Source organism: Scyliorhinus canicula, chromosome 11, assembly GCF_902713615.1.
Source record: "Scyliorhinus canicula chromosome 11, sScyCan1.1, whole genome shotgun sequence".
NCBI lineage: Eukaryota > Metazoa > Chordata > Chondrichthyes > Carcharhiniformes > Scyliorhinidae > Scyliorhinus > Scyliorhinus canicula.
The window spans coordinates 79785681-79802234 of NC_052156.1; the positions used below are offsets into that span (position 1 = coordinate 79785681).

Here is a 16554-nt window from a genome sequence, read left to right on the forward strand (position 1 = left end):
GGTAGGTGAATTGGCCATGCTAAATTGCCCCTTAATTGGAAAAAATGAATTGGGTTCTCTAAATTTATTTTTACAAATGTTGTCCATGTAACGTTTCTGGGAAGTGAGCATTTGCAATATGCTTGTATCCGTTTTTAAAAATTGGAATAAAAAAGGCAATTAGTTTATGCGCGGGAAGAATGCCATGCAACCAATAACATTCCTACATTTTAGAAGGAGACTATTTGGCCCATTGTGTCTGCACCAATCCTCTGAAAGAGCACCTTACCCAGGCCCGCTGCCAAAACCTATCCCCGTACCCCCACTCGTACTGCACATTCCCATGCAGACACTGGGAGAATGTGCAAACTCCACAGACACGAGGCTGGAATCGAACCCTGGTCCCTGGCACTGTGAGGTTGCAGTGCTAATCATCGTGCCACTTTGCATTCTCCAATAAAATATGGTTTTAGTTTTCAAAAGCTGCACAGAAGATTTCCAATTTATCCAGGCGACAGTCCCGTTTTGGCTGACCATCCCATCCAGAGTTGCTCCAGTTTACAGACCATTTAGTGGGGATGAGCAGCCCTCCTGGATGACTGTTCATGCCAGTCTGTAGCTGCCCACCAGGAGGAGCCCAAGAATCGATTGTCTTCCTTCCTGCCTTCTGTGACCTGGCTGGAGTTGAATATTCTTGATGAGGGGGATTGTGGCCAGGAAGATAATGAGATTGTACGCTATTCTCTTATATTCTCCCATCAAGGAGAAGCACGTTATTCCTTGGGTTTTTTATTAACCGTTATGATGGGTGTAAATTTTTATTCTACACCTTCCTGAACTATGAAAACCACTCAGCAATGCAATTATAGATGTTATTCTGCAGCTGTCCGTGCAGAGCATTTAGTGCTGCCTAGCACCAGTTAAAGTGTTGATTGTAATGGGAGCAATTCGAAGTGATGATAGTGAATCGGAAGCAAGCAGCATATTACAAAACATTAAAGTATTTCTGAAGTGTGACTTTATTCCTTTAATGAATGATTCCTTTATGCTGAATAATCCAAATGATAATGCTGACTACTCATCTTTCAAAACTCTGGTTGCCCAACATAAAGTCCAAAAATTTTGATTGAGGTGTTTTGATCACATCTGCCATCTGTGGTGTTGGGTTCTTGCCGCATGCCTTCTCAAGCATGTCACTGCCACCTCCTGTCCTTTTTTAATTTTATGCCTGGCTATCCCAGTATCTTTATCTTGGGCTGTGAGGAGGCGACATAGTGGTATTGTCACCATATTTGTAATTCAGAGACTGAATGCGCTGGAATCAAGGCCCACCAAGGCAGATGGTGAATTTGAATTCAGTAAAAATCTGGAGTTAAATTTTTGATGTTGGAACCATTGTTGATTGTTGTAAAAAGCCATCTGGTTCACCACTGTCCTTTACATCATAGAATTTACAGTGCAGAAGGAGGCCATTCGGCCCATCGTGTCTGCACCGGCTCTTGGAAAGAGCACCCTACCCAAGGTCAACACCTCCACCTTATCCCCATAACCCAGTAACCCCACCGAACACTAAGGGCAATTTTGGACACTAAGGGCAATTTATCATGGCCAATCCACCTAACCTGCACATCTTTGGACTGTGGGAGGAAACCGGAGCACCCGGAGGAAACCCACGCACACACGGGGAGGATGTGCAGACTCCGCACAGGCAGTGACCCAAGCCGGAATCGAACCTGGGACCCTGGAGCTGTGAAGCAATTGTGCTATCCACAATGCTGCCGTGCTGCCCCAAGGGAGGACGTTTGCCATCCTTACCTCGGGTTGACTCTTAAATGCCCTCTGAAATAGCCCAGCAAGCTGTTCAGTTAGGGGCAATTACGCCAGTGATGCCCACATCCCAATGAATAAAGAAAACATGTTCTGTTTATACTTGTGGAATCCATCCTAAAGTTTAGCTAGGATGCTGTTGTGTTGCTTGATATTTGCATTATTGACCAAAAGGTATATTTCGTGCACCACCTGCATAATTTCTGGTTGGTTCATGCCTAAGGTGATGTCAATTTTGTTTTTTCAAACAGCCTTCGAGATCGCTAGGGAAATTGAAAAGAATGAGAAGACCCGAGCTCAGCTTGAAAGCAAAGCAAGTGAAAATGTGAGTCTCATATGAAGCTTTTCATGTCATTTGTTTTCCGCTTTCTGGAGAAGCTAGAAGAAACCAGTTCAATTGTTTTTAATTAGGTGTTGAAATTCACAAAGGACCAGTCAGAAGAAGAAATCGATGAAGTTCACAAGGAATATCGTAAGTACATCAGGTTCGATTCTGACCTCTGGTGACTGTCTGGAGTTTGCACGTTCTCCCCATGTCTGTATGGGTTTCCTCCGGGTGCTCCGATTTCCTCCCGAACAGGCGCCGGAATGTGGCGACTAGGGGCTTTTCACAGTAACTTCATTGAAGCCTACTTGTGACAATAAGCGATTTTCATTTCATTTCATTTCACAGTCAACGATGTGCAGGTTAGGTGGATTGGCCATGTTAAAATGTCCCTTAGTGTCCAAAGGTGTGCAGGTTAGGTGGGATTGCAGGAATAGGATGGGGGAGTGGGCCTAGGTAGGGTGCTCTTTTGGCGGGTCAGTGCAATTTTGATGGGCCAAAGGTAGGTGCAGATTTGATGGGCCAAGTAGCCTCCTCCTGCACTGTAGGGATTCTGTCGATAAAACATTATTGTTTTATTCACGCTGTATAAAGGCCTGGAGGCTCATAAAATCCTGACTGTTGCATTAAATGCTTGAGTAGTGACAATGCTCCAACTCCCTTCCATGACCAACTCTAATGTCAACCTTGAAAAATGTAAGGATGTTGAGACCTTGTAGAGCAGTGTTTTTCCCGGCGGCCCACTTGTACAAAATGGCCGACTCTAGCAACCCACACCATGTTCATAATAGATTGTCCATAGTTACTTGCTAAAATGTCATATTAATTGATGTAAGAATTGTACATAAAAATATATTTTCTATTTTTTGTTGTTATTTGGAGATATAAATAACTTGTAATAAAAATCTCTGAACAGATCAGTGTGCGAGACTTGATCGCAGACTTCTTGGTGTTTTAAGGGTGAGGGAATTCTTGGAAACAAACCTGGATTTTTGGCTGATAGGGAAGGAAGAAGCCTCACCGTTGATCGCAATGTCAGTGTCACTGAGAGCGACTGATCTCAGAAAGTGAGCGGAGAGCAACACCACATTCTGAATATACATCAAACTTATTCACACACAGCACGACTTTCAGCATAGATCTGATTGATAGTGTTAAGAGTAGCATAAATTCAACAGATTACAACAAGTCCAAAGATGTGCGGGTTAGGTGGATTGGCCAGGCTAAAATTGCCCTTAGTGTCCTAAAAAAATAAGGTTAATGGGTGTTGTTGGGTTACTGGTATAGGGTGGATACGTGGGCTTGAGTAGGGTGATCATTGCTCAGCACAACATCGAGGGCCGAAGGGCCTGTTCTGTGCTGTACTATTCTAATTCTAATTCTAATACTTGCTCAGTGAATAAAGCCTCCAGATTACATGGGTTTCGAACAAACAAAATCAACTTAACTATACAAGACCAGAAAGATAAAAACAATTTACAATACCTGCCTTGTACTCTAACGTTCAGAGTTAATATGAGGTACATGTGATATATCAGGCAAAGTGTGGTCGAATGTACTTCTCGCTTAACGACAGATGCGACCAAGACAGAGTTAACGGATTTCTGAACAACCCACCCAGACGTCAGTAACAATGTGAGTCAGCCAATCTCATTGAAACTCTGTCTCTCTCATGAGGGAATCCAGTGTTCATTTTCAAACATCTCACCTTGGAATTCTCTCCAAAGGTCTATCCAACTCTGATGGCATCAATGACTGCCCACCTCGCAGGGTTTCAATCTTATCTCCTGTGACTTTGTTCCTCTGGATTCTTAAGTATGCTCTCAAGCACGTTTTCAGCTCTTCAGCCTTGCTTAGCAGAATACTGCTGCTCCAAAGTGATACCTTCAACCCAGTGGCCTTCAACAAAGAGTGTCCAACCTTCTCTTGCCTTCTTGGATCTTCAGGGCTTCTCACTAGCCCACTTTGATCCTAGGGCTTTTCCTGAGTTATTTTCACTTAAAGTCTGCTAATCACAGCCCTTTCTCGAATAACAACCTCTTTTTCTGCTCATTACTTTCTAACTGAACTGAGACCTCTTTCTGTTCCTGTCTCCTAACTGGAACTCTGGTCTAATATGATGTTCCGCTCCCAGTCAACTGACCTGGATTATCATGCTATTTTCATGTGCTCGGCCTGTCGTAGGCCCAAATAATTTATACTGATGAATTGTGTATGTGCAGCCTGTTGGACTGTGAAAACGTGAAAACTCAAGGGTCTGTTGGGATTTGAGATTCCTGACCTCCTGCCCTCCAACAAGGTAAGTAAGAATAGCTTTTGTGACAAAAGCAGCAGCCATTTTTCCGACAGCAGGGACCCACAAACAGTGTTATGACAGTGGCCGAATAATCTGTTTTGATGATGTTGATCAGTGGTTGAGTATGAGCCAGAAACTGGGGGAAGCTGCCTGTTTTTCAAAATCATGCCGTTGAATCTTTTATGTCCCACCTGTAAGAACAGAGACTTGGTTTAACATTTCATCTGAAAGGTGACACCTCTGGCAGTGCAGCAGTCCCTCAGTGCTGCATTTCAATGTGATTGTATGAAATAGAACAAAATTTACATAACCAGATTAAATAATTACCTCCAACACTTAAAGTGGGTGGAGGTAATGTTAATGCTGCTGTTTGTTTACATGTTTGTCGGTAAATAATATATCTTAAAAACTAACAAAAGATTTCAGAACAACTAGTGTTGCTCTGTTTACTTGCTATAAATATAGCAGTCAATATGGTCGCCTTTCTTAATCCTAATTATGTTTACACTTAGAGTCGCCAGGTATCTCTCGATACCGCCACAAGGTTCAAACCTGAATACTGATCAAAGAGCCAATAGACCAGTTAGTTAGTTCAAAGTTAATACTATTTATTTACACACACAGTAATATCTACTCATGCACAACAGTACTACAAACTAAACTATCTCTAACGCTAACGCCTATACTTAACTTCGGGTGACCGCTTAGTCAGAGGAACAATGGCCGTTGTTCAGATCTGAGGCTGTTGGGTTCGAAGAGGTACAGGAGAACAGCTAAGGTCGTCCGTCTGGTAGCAAGTGTTGACCTTGAACTTACTTGCTTCTGGTGATGCTGGTGGATGGGTCTCTCCGCTTCGAGAGCCAAGTCCAAGAGAGCGAATCTCTCGTGGGGGTTCCTTCTTGTACTTGGAGGGGCTTTGCGCGCTTTTCGGCGGGCCTTAAACTTGGTCCCAATTAATTGGGCCGCTTCTCGATCATTGTTATCGATCTTGTCCAGTAAAAGGGTGGGTGCCCTGATGGCTGGGTGTGTCTTAGGTGGCCGTTGGCCTTGCTTTGTTTGTTTCTTTCTGGCGCCGGGATGTCTGCAACAGTATCAACTACCTGAGTGTTAGTCCTTTGTTTCCCGGAGATGGGCCATCAATATGCTAATCGACCCAGAGTTTCGATTCCGTCTGGTAACTGCTTCCCAAATATACATTCAGGCACTGTGCCTGCTTGCTGTCTAGCATTGTCGACATTCTTTGTGAGCGTCCATTTTGTGTTCTGGAAGTGGCCATCCCAGACGGCTACACTAGCCATATGGATAATTATAACCCAAGGAAGAACTGATTAGTTTTTGAAAAAGATCCAGATCCAAATCCTGCAATTTGTTAAGGGATCTGTTAATATTAGGAGAGAGGGCAAATTAACTTTAACACAGAATGTTGTGGATTATTTCAGCTGCTGTGGTGCAATTTGTCGCAGTTGTCAAAATGTGAGCAGAGTTTCAGGAGCAGGTTGTTGATATGGCTTGACCTGACACCACCCTTAGGGAGTTACAAACTATTTTAATACAAAGATTTTGTTTTTCAGCTTTGTAGTTACAGAACAGCAATCCAGGCAGTGAAAAGCCTCAAGGAAGAGTTGCTGAATTGCAATAATGTTCAACACTGTACTGAGTGCCCTCTCCCACTTGTTAAAGTTGCATTTCACCATTTTCAGTGACCAGTGGCCTGTCATCTTTGGGGTCTGAGCTCGAATCTAACCCAGACTAAGGCAATGAAAGATTATTCTTTCCATCAGTTAGAAGGGTCTTTCTTTGGTGAATACAGTAACTTTTACTTCCACCCAAGCTCATCGGCCTGTAGAGTATACCTAAGTAGCCATTTTCTGTGTGAGAGAGCCTGGGCAGTAAATGTTGGCAGACTATTTGAGCATGTGACTCATTACAGGAGAAACTGCTCATGTTTTCACTCAATGTCCGGGGTACTGACTTTCAAGGAGAAGTGCCTGGATAGTGGCCACGAGTGGAACTCTTGGCTGATTTCCCACCTTCTCCAATCCTGGGCCAGTGAAACTATTTGTCGCTCTGAAAAACTGAGATTAGCTTATTTAACAATGCCCAGGAGCTGAACCCAAGACTTTCTGTCTGCACTACACCACGCAGTGAATTTAAGCCATCAGGGTTGTTGCTGGGAGAAAATTCTACTTTTCCCTCCAGTTCAACTCTGCTGGAAAAGGGCACAAAGTCAAAATCACAGATTCCAGGAAACTGTACAGGCTGAAATGAGTGAAAACTGATTTATATGATTTTAAAACACAGGAACATGGTTGTGAAACTCTGTGAAAACTAATCACCCCATATCTTTCCTGAACGAGGTGTCCTCTGCTTGGTTCTGGTTCCATAGACACCAGGAACCTATGTCGGAAGGGCCATTCTTCACGTGTGCACTTGAACCAGTGTTGGTAATTTATTATTGAAGGCAGCCATCCTAATAGGTTTTAAGTTCGATTACCACTCCGAGGAGGGCAAAATGATCCTGTATGCATGAGTGCAGAATGGTCTCTGTAGTTGTACTTTCTGCGTCTGTAATTTATGCGCACATGCTACCGATGTCAAATCAGGTGTAGGATAGGTGGATGTTTTCCACTCACTTCACAACGGAATCTGTTGTCATCCTGAGGGGAATCAGTAAATACAATGGGTTACATTAAATCTGGTGGTGTCAATATCATGACGGGTGACAGAAGTAGCCGGAAATTGATTGGGTAAGCTGTTCACGCCATTGAAACATTCACACCTCAAAGAATACAAGTTCATAAGTCAGAAATGTGTATGAATCCAAGTTAGATAGAGTTCATCATGGGAAACGTATTGAAGTAGATAGTATATATGGGCGCAATGAATATTTGGGTAGGTCCTTTGGGGAACAAATTTACTGATTCAGTGAAAAGGCAGCTGAGTGTTGTGGAGCAAAACTTTCCATCCACAGGAACAGTACCCCTTTTAAGGCGTGATGAAGGTTTTGTTTGTTTTCTGCTTGTCATAATTGAGTCAAATTGGAAATGAACATGGCAGCAATTCTCCACAGATCAGTACATTAGTGACAGGTTATGACCTCCATTAGCACTTCCAGTTTGCTTGTTTATATTCATCACTGAAGATTTAGGCTTTGCTGAATGAAAATAATTGCAGCTCCAAGGTTATCTTGTTAGTTGCTACCTAAAATTAATTTCATTTTCTGAGTGTATGCTGTATAATCAGTTTCCTTTGAGCACCGAGGTTCGCTGTGCTGAAGTTTGTGCCTCATTTATCGCTAATTGTTTAAATCTCCTGCGGGAAGTTTGAATAGCTTTGTCCAGTGAAGTGTTAGTTTTGCGTGCTGACTACTGTGGATCCAATGTTCTCCTCAGCTCATTTTTAACCTTATGAAATGCGTGTCTGACTTTCATTGGGTGGTTAGCTTCATTGCATAAACGTTTGAAATATAGGTGGGGTGAGAACATGGTAGGTTTTGCGAAATCAATCACGGTGAAGTGTAGAATTGCCGTGGGCACTATTCAGGATGTGGGCATCACTGGCAAGGCTGACATTATTGTCCATCCCTCGTTGCCACTTAAGTGGCTTAAGTGTCTTCTTAAGCCACTGTAGTCCATGTAGTGCAGGTGTTGGAGGCTAGTCATCTAAGTCAGTGTTTTTCACACTTTTTTTCCAGGACCCACTTTTACCAACCGGCGGCCCTTTGGGACCCATGCTGGCTAACGTTCGTGACCCTTGTCGGCCGACCTTTGCGACACACCATTATTGCTTACCTTTAATGCGGCACGTGAGCCTGCTTGGTCCTCACGATTTAATTTGCTTCGTCATTCAATGTTACGTTTCTGCGAAAGACGTCAGCTGACAACTTAAGTTCTCGCTGCATTCTTTGAAAGGAATCAGGAGGTTTGTCCTCGAAAGTGCCATGCTTCATCTTTAAATGGCCTGAAGCTTTTAGCATTTTAAACTTTCATTTGCCAGTACTTCCCTGCATATAACACACATGGGTTTTACATCCTGATTTGCATTGGCATTAATAGAAGCTATACCTCACAAAATCATCTTTGTACTGCGCCCGATTTCAGTTTCTTCTCAATTATTTGTTCACCAGAGGCCCTGAAGCTCTGGATACAGCTCTCACCAGCACTGCTTTGTCCTGCGTGGAGACTCCTGCGAAGGTCCCTCCAGCAGATTCAGATGTGAGATCCTGGCCTATTTGTGTCTCTGGCTCTCTTCCTTTTTACATAATAATCCACCTTCCGTTCTTCACACAGTCCGTTGCTTGCTTGCGGGCAGTCACGGATGTACAGGGCACGTTCCCTCAGTGTATGTGCTGGGTGTGTGACCTCTCTGCCGGAAAGACTCAATTGTTCATATTTAAATGGCAGTCGCGTCTGACTTTTTTTTACTTTGAAACTTTATTTCCAAGTCCTGCTTTTTCCACGTTTATGACTCTTTACTACTGAAAAGTAAAACAATTTCAGTTGAACATACGTTTCCTTACATTTGCACACAAACTTTGTTTTAAATATATTCCCATTTCTTTAGAAATTTAAACAAGTATAGAAAAAGGTACAATCTTGTTTTTACTTTACAAACTATGACTTTAGACGAGATAAAGTAACTTGCCAAACATGTACAATGTCACGATATTTCTTCCTGCTTCCACTGCATTGCACTCTCCAAACATCCAAGTCATCTTCTCCATTCTCACCGAAAGCACACGGGCTGGTTTAGCACTGTTGCACGTTTTACTATGGGCGTAAAACGCGTTTATTGGAGTGTATTAACACGCCTCCGAGTTCGACGTGTGCTTAACACTACTAGGCTCTGTTCTATGTAATTATTTAGCTCTGGAGTCGCCAGTTGCCGTATAGGCAACGTCACAAGTATTCCAAGGTCAAGTTCAAAGTAATAAAGACGATACACCGATTAGTAAAGTTCAAACGATCAATATTTATTATACAGTTATAATAAATACTCATGCACACACTAAGAGACTAAGCTATAACTAAACTTTAAGCGAACAGAATACTTATCTAACAGGAACAGGCAAGGTCAGAGAACGAGGCCTTCGTCCTGGTCTTGTACTGCAGCCTTCAGCAAGCGTTCTGGTACTTGGGAGTCTAGTGGGTTTGGATCGCGTAGCGAGCGTTGAACTTACGGTTTCGGCGGCTGGTGCTCAACGGCTGGAGTCAGGATGCAAGATGTCAGTCAGAGCCGGAGCACGAGTTTAACAGACCGGGCTCTGTGGGGAATTTGCTTTTATACCCCTCTCTAATGTCCTTGCCCCCTTCTAGGCGGGCTCTACCTTTCGGTACCGATTGGAACGTTTCCAAACGGCTACCTTCGAAATCCTCCAATGCGGGGGCTTCCCTCGATGTTGGGGGGTGGTTTCGATATTCGTTACTCTGGTGCCATCCTGTTTGCACAACCAATTAAGTGCTACATTGAGATGGAAATGTTGCCATTGTGTGTGCCTGGATCTGGGCTGCCTCATCAGAATGTTAAGCGCTTTGCCATTAACACCTTTGGCTTGGAGATCTGCACCTGGCCAGAAAACTGGTTTGCTGCTTGCAAAATGCTAATTAGTTGAGAGCAGGCTGTCTGTTCTCACTAAACAGGCTTTCCCTGCTGTCTTCCATTTTAGTTTGGCTCAGTGTCCATTTTGCGTGGCCAGCATGGCTACATTCCCTCCTTGTGATCCTCACAATCATACTATTGTGAAGGATCACCTATGTACTTTGCCTTCCTTGTGTTCTGACCTCTTGCCAGTTCCTGTTCTACTCTATTCTTAAACTATGGGAAGAAGAGAAAAAAATTTTAACTAACATTTCTACTTGGCCCTATGTCAAAGGGACATGCATTACTACAACTGGGAACCTCTACCTATCACTATTAACCTTAACCTTAACTTAACATTTCATCACTCTAAAATCTTAACCATTCACACCACAACATCACACTTCCCAACTCGGCAGTCGAGTATGGAACAATATAATACATGGCTGAACCTTTTATTTACAGAGTGTTGTAATCAGTGAGGGGTTGAGGGGTTTGGTGGAATCCAAAGATGGGGGATTGAACTCTATAGATGGGTGAGGTGCTGGAACGAGAGGCTCTCCTCTTCCATTTCCTCAATCTGAGGGTCTGCACTAGTATGATGAGGATCGCGATCACCAACAGTGATTCGATTATATAGGACATGGAGTACCACGTCATGAATTTAGTACACCAGGTCTGAACCTCGCTGATCAGAGCTGAGCACTGGGGGTTTGCTGTAATTGAAGCATTTACGGTGGGGGTTGTGGGGGAAACGTGTCTTGTTTCCACACATATACATATAACATTAAACAGTAATAAGTGGGCTTCCATCATTTTGCTGTTCTTCTTCTTTCTCTTCCTTCTTCCTCCGGTATTGACAATCCTGGCTTCGACCTCTGTCTCGTCCTTTGAAACCTTTGGGATCAAGCACAGTATCTGTCAATACACAGTTTAAGACCTTTACTTGTTAGTGCATCTGTCTTTCAAAACCCAATTGACCCTTTAAAATGACTGGCTAAGTCACACCCTGTGACTCCCCTCATTTTTTTTTTCAAAAAGCGAATTTAAAGACCAGCATACACCTAACAATCCTTCCTTCTGCGAGCCGTCTCGCAGGCTTTGCTGATTTACCATCCGAATGTTCCCGGATGTAAATAGCATGTGGGATGGTGGCCGAAGGGCTACCTAACGTAAAATGAAAACAAACTTTGAAACAAACATCCGAATGAGTTGCGTATGGGCCGCGACGGGTACGAGTTGGATGGGATCCCCGGGTAGGGCGTGCTGTGCCATTCCCGAGCTTGGCTGACCAAGAGTTGGTTCTCAGACAGGGCGGGTCCTCAGTGCCGTTTGTCCACTGCCTGAGTAACCTGGAAAGAAACGGGTACGAATGTGTTGACCATGACTTGCAGCCTCTATTTCGCCGAATAGAGGGGCACCTAAAAAAAAACCAAGGGAGCCAAGATGCTCCAACTGAGGACATCACTGAAGTTCTCAGAGATATCTGCGGACAAGCTATTTGGCGTGTGGCCTTACAACTTTGGAAAAGATCTCCAATCAAACCGAAGTTCTCAAAAGTTTCGGCAGACAAGCTAACGTGTATGTGAGGTGGTCACAATCTTTTCAGCTGAAAAGAAGATGTCCATCCTCCAGCTGAACAATGTACAATCCTGAGACAAACAAACATAAAACGAAGACAAACATACGTGCAGGTTCCATCAGAAAGGACATCGTTTCCCTCAAACGATTCTTATCTTACATCATCTGGACACCTCACTTTGATTCTGCCTCTGTGAACAGGGTCACAAAGGGGTTGCCGTGTCGGGAGTCAGACACCGTGTCGTCCTGCTCTCCCGGATCCCACACCCTTGTGTGGATCAGGCATGAAACTTTGGAATTGTGTGACCGGGGGTCACTTTCATCATTGCGGACAAGCCTGTAGGAATTGTCCCTGTGCCATTGTGTAGTGTCGAGTGTGTTGTCGGGGTAGTCGGGGTCGTGTGGTGGTTCTGGATATTTGAGGTAGGTGACTTCCATGGGGTCACTGGAGTCGGGGTCGTAGTTGGTGCAGTGTGGGCTGTATGGCTGTGTGCTGTCGCTGTCTTCAGAGTCAGTGTCAGTCCTGCTGTCTCTGCTGTGGCAGCTTGTGGGCGTGTCGGGGCGTGGTCTGTAGTGGTCTGGGGGCGGAGTCTTGGGCGAGTCCGTGGATGAACTGGTCTGTGAGGGGGATGGTGGAAAAGTGTCTCTGGTGGGCGGGGTGAAGTGTTCTGCTGCATCCAGCAGGACATGGTGAGCATGGTTGGCCTGTGTTCCATATGCCTTTAACTGGTTTATATGGAACCACGCGGTCTTCCCATTAGGATACTTTATTCTGTAAACGGAGGGGCTAATTTTGTCCGAAATTGAGTAGGGACCGGAATATTTTGGAGCCAAAAAACTGCTGGGGTTATAAACAGATAACATTACCTGTTGCCCAACCTGGAATTCTGTGGTGTGTACGGTCTTATTGAAACAGGCAGTACGTTGCTGTCGGCGTTTCCCTAGCTGGACTGCGGCTGCGATCTGTGCAGACCTCACAGTCTCAACTAGATCTTTAACTGCCTTTTCATGTGTGAGGGCCGTCACTTCGGGGCTTGTCATGTCCAGTCCTAAAAGGAATTCTGTACCTTTCATAGGGCGTCCGGTCATGAGTGTATGTGGTGTGTATCCTGTAGATGTGGAGACAGTGTTCCTTATGAACATAAGTGCAAAGGGGAGCACTGAATCCCATGTGGAATTAGTCTCTTGAACCATTTTCCTGAGGGTCGTTTTTAGGGTCCGATTCATGCGCTCCACAATCCCGCTGGACTGTGGATGATACGCAATATGGAAGTTTTGTTTGATACCGAATATTGTCAGGACGTTCCTCATGACCCGTCCTGTAAAGTGAGATCCCTGGTCCGAATCGATACTTCGGGGTAAACCCCATCTCGTGAAGATGTGGTGGGTCAGGATCTTTGCAGCTGTCTTAGCTGTGTTTGTTCGTGAGGGAAATGCCTCTACCCATTTGGTAAAGGTGTCGATGACCACCAGAACGTATTTATAGCCATTCCTACAAGGGGGCAATGGACCTATAAAATCGATCTGGAGGTTTGTCCAAGGGCCGTTAACTGGGCGAGTATGCCGAAGTTGTGCCTTCTTAGAATACCTCTCCGGGTTATTCTGAGCACAAATCAGGCAATTCTCAATGTAGTGTGTGACATCAGTCCTGAGATTAGGCCACCAACAGAGTTGCCTGAGGTGCCTCGTTGTTGCATCAATTCCCTGATGCCCGTGTCCGTCATGGAACAAGGCAATCATCTGATTCCTGTCCTGCTTCGGGACCACATAAAGTTGGTCCTTAATGATCACACCCTCATGTGTGGTCAGTGTGTGTTTAAAGTGCTCGTACGCAGGCACAAAGTTTCCCTTGAAAACCTCCCTGAGGTCTCCGTCCTGTTTCTGTGCTGCTACGAGATCTTTAACCTCTGTTTGTGAGACTTGTACTGCGCTCACAGGGGCGCTAGCTGGTGCGCTAGCTGGGGGGGTCCATAAGTGTCCTCTCCTGGAACCTGCCTTAGCCAATGCGTCGGCTTTTACATTCCCAGGGGGTGATGACCTATGGTGGCTGCGAACTTTTATAATGCCGAAGGTCCTGTCCTTCGCTTTCTCTAGGATATGCTGGAGTAAGGGGGCTGATGGAAGGGGTTTTCCGTCTGCGGATACAAAACCTCGTGTCCTCCACAGGGGCAGAAAATCTGTTAGACTGTTGCATACATATAAGCTGTCCGAATATATGTCTGCTGGGCTGGGGAAAGAATCGGGGTGGTCCACTATATACGCTATGGCTGCTAGCTCTGCTGCCTGCGCGCCTAAGTGACCTGGTAACTTAAGAGCTATCTCTTCGAGAGCGCGCCCCTGCGCGTCCTCTACATAGATGCCGCATCCTGTGATACGTTCACCATTTAAAACTGTGGAGGAACCGTCTACATAAATCCTCAAGGGTCCACACGTGTCTGTGGGCTGGGGGCTTTGTTTTGGGTTCCCTATCTTCCTGGGGGGTGTTTTTGCTAAAAAGGGGCCTGTGTTATGCAGGGGAGCTACAATTTCACAGTCATGGGGCTGTCCGGGGTATTGGAGGTTGTCTGCTAAATATGTGTGTGTGCGTGTCCGTTTTACTGTAATGTCCCGTCCTTGTAAAAGTAGGGTCCACCTAGCTGCCCTAATCTGGCTAACTGAACCGTCCTTCAGTCGACCGTCTAGTAGTAGCTGTGTGGGTGTATGTTCGGTTAGAATGGTGATGGGGTTTAGTCCGGTTATGTATGAAAAATACTGTACTGCCCAGAAGACAGCAAGGAGGTGCCTCTCACAGGCTGAAAATCCTTGTTCTACCGGGTCTAACAGTCGGGAGGCATAAGCCACTGGTCTTAGCTGCTCGTGCCGTTCCTGAAGCAACACGGCCGAGAGGGTCAGATCTGTGCTAGCTACCTCGATTGCGTACGGGGAAAGTTGGTCGGGGACTAGCAGCGCGGGTGCTGCACTAAGGGCTCGTTTTAATTCTTCCACAGCGCCTGTATGCTGCGGAAGCCATTCCCAGGGGGCTCCTTTCTTAAGGAGGTCTGAAAGTGGGGCGGCTTTTGTCGCGAATCCGTCTATGTGGTTCCGACAATAGCCAACCAGTCCTAAAAACGACCGGAGGGCTGAAACATTCTGGGGAAGGGGCAATTTGACAATCGAATCAATTCTTTTGAATTCGATCTCGCGTTTGCCGTGCGTGATGACTGATCCCAAATACATCACTTTACTTTCCAATATTTGGGCCTTTTTCGGGTTAACTTTACAGCCAATTTCAGTCAAGAGTTCCAGGAGTTCGGCCAGAAGCGAAATGTGCTCTGCCTTTGTGTCTGTCTGCAGTAGTAGGTCGTCTACATACTGTACCAGACATTCGGGTCGGGAAAATTTTTCTAATCCACTTGCCAGCTGTCGGTGGAAAATGGAGGGGGAATTGTGGAATCCTTGTGGGAGGCATGTCCACGTGTACTGCTGAGTTTTAAAAGTGAATGCGAATTTGTATTGGCACGCTTTTGCCAATGGTATGGACCAGAATCCGTTACTGATATCCAATACCGTGAAGTACTTGGCGTTGAGACCCTGCTTGAGCATGGTCTCGGGACTAGTAGCTACCGTTGGGGCTACTGCGGGGGTTACTTTGTTGAGTTCCCGATAATCGATGGTCAGACGCCATGATCCATCGGGCTTCCTCACTGGCCAAATAGGGGCATTGTTGGTGGAGGCTACCGTTCTCAGTACACCTTGGTCCAACAAGCTACCTATAACCTTTTCTATTTCCACCTCTGCCTCGAGGGGAAATCTATATTGCTTTTGCGGTCGGGGGTCCTGTCCGGTAACGTGAACTGGTCCAGTCATTCTGCCACAGTCATGACGGTGACTTGCAAATGCTGTCCTGTGTTTGTTTAGTAGTGCTTTAATTTGTCTGTCGGTGTGGAGTGTAGTCAGGTCGAATGAGTACTCTCCCACTGCGCTAATCCGATTAGCGTAGTCTCCTACTGTGAGGGTGGCTGGGGCTCTGTCTGATCTAGCCATTCGCCAGACACACTGGTTCACTGGGTCGAACGATAAGCTGTGTGTGTTCATAAAATCTATCCCTAGGATGTGTTCTGCTGTCCTGGGAAGGTTTACTAGAACTACGGGGTGCCTTGTGCTAATGTTCCCTAGCTGGATCGCTACGGGTGCTGTGATATGTCCCTGCTGCGAGTGTCCGGTGAACCCGCTAAGTGTGATGGTGGAGGTGGTCGGTCACGTGTCTGCGTGTGCCGTGGTTGTGGAGTTAATGGTGGTGCGGGATCCTCCTGTGTCCCACAGTAACTCTATGGGCTTCCCTTTGACTTTCGCTGTGACTACGGGCCTCCCTGATGAGTCCCATAGTGTGTCACAGACCCAAGTGGGGGAGCCCGAACACCGTCAGTTCGTCTCGTCCACATTGGTGGGTCCTGACTGTACTGTCACATTATGGATCGGTTTTGACTTATTGCGGTTCAGAGTGCCTGTCTGCTGGCCTCTCTGAGATCGCTGGGGTGCATTGCACTCTTTTGCCCAATGCCCTAACTGTCCACAGTTATAGCATTCCTGTCCTTTCTGTTGAGGGCTGCTCTTGCCTTCATTTACCCATGCGGGCTTCTGGTGCTCTCTGACTGCTTGGATATCTGCAGCAGCCTGAGCCTCTTCTGGGGATCTAACTTTTCCTTTTCCCTGAAGCGATTGCTCCCAAGCGCGGGACAATCTTTTCAGGACCCATTTCTCATTATGGGCCTCTTCTGAGGGGTCATAGCTATTGCAAGCGCTCTGTCCTGCTTCTGTTGCGTGGGAGATAATTGTGCGCGTCCACTTAACCATGTTTTCACGGGTTAAATGCGCTCTATCTAACTGTCCGAAAACTGCGCTGAAATGAATCCACAGCCTTCCTGCGAATGCTGTGGGGTGTTCGGATCTTTTCTGCCTGCACTTATTCAATCCTTCTACGGGGTCACCT

The 16554-nt window shown here is 45.7% G+C and overlaps 1 protein-coding gene across 5 annotated transcripts in view; it reads left to right on the top strand.

Annotated features, from left to right (window-relative positions):
• The window catches only part of rad18 (RAD18 E3 ubiquitin protein ligase), a 407126-nt gene that overhangs the window by 221683 nt on the left and 168889 nt on the right, over nt 1–16554 (top strand). For all 5 annotated transcript variants that reach the window (XM_038810763.1, XM_038810765.1, XM_038810767.1 and 2 more), the window contains 2 exons: nt 2058–2131; nt 2218–2278. In XM_038810763.1, coding sequence (XP_038666691.1) covers nt 2058–2131; nt 2218–2278 — 135 coding nt within the window. The remainder of the gene's footprint in view (nt 1–2057; nt 2132–2217; nt 2279–16554) is intronic.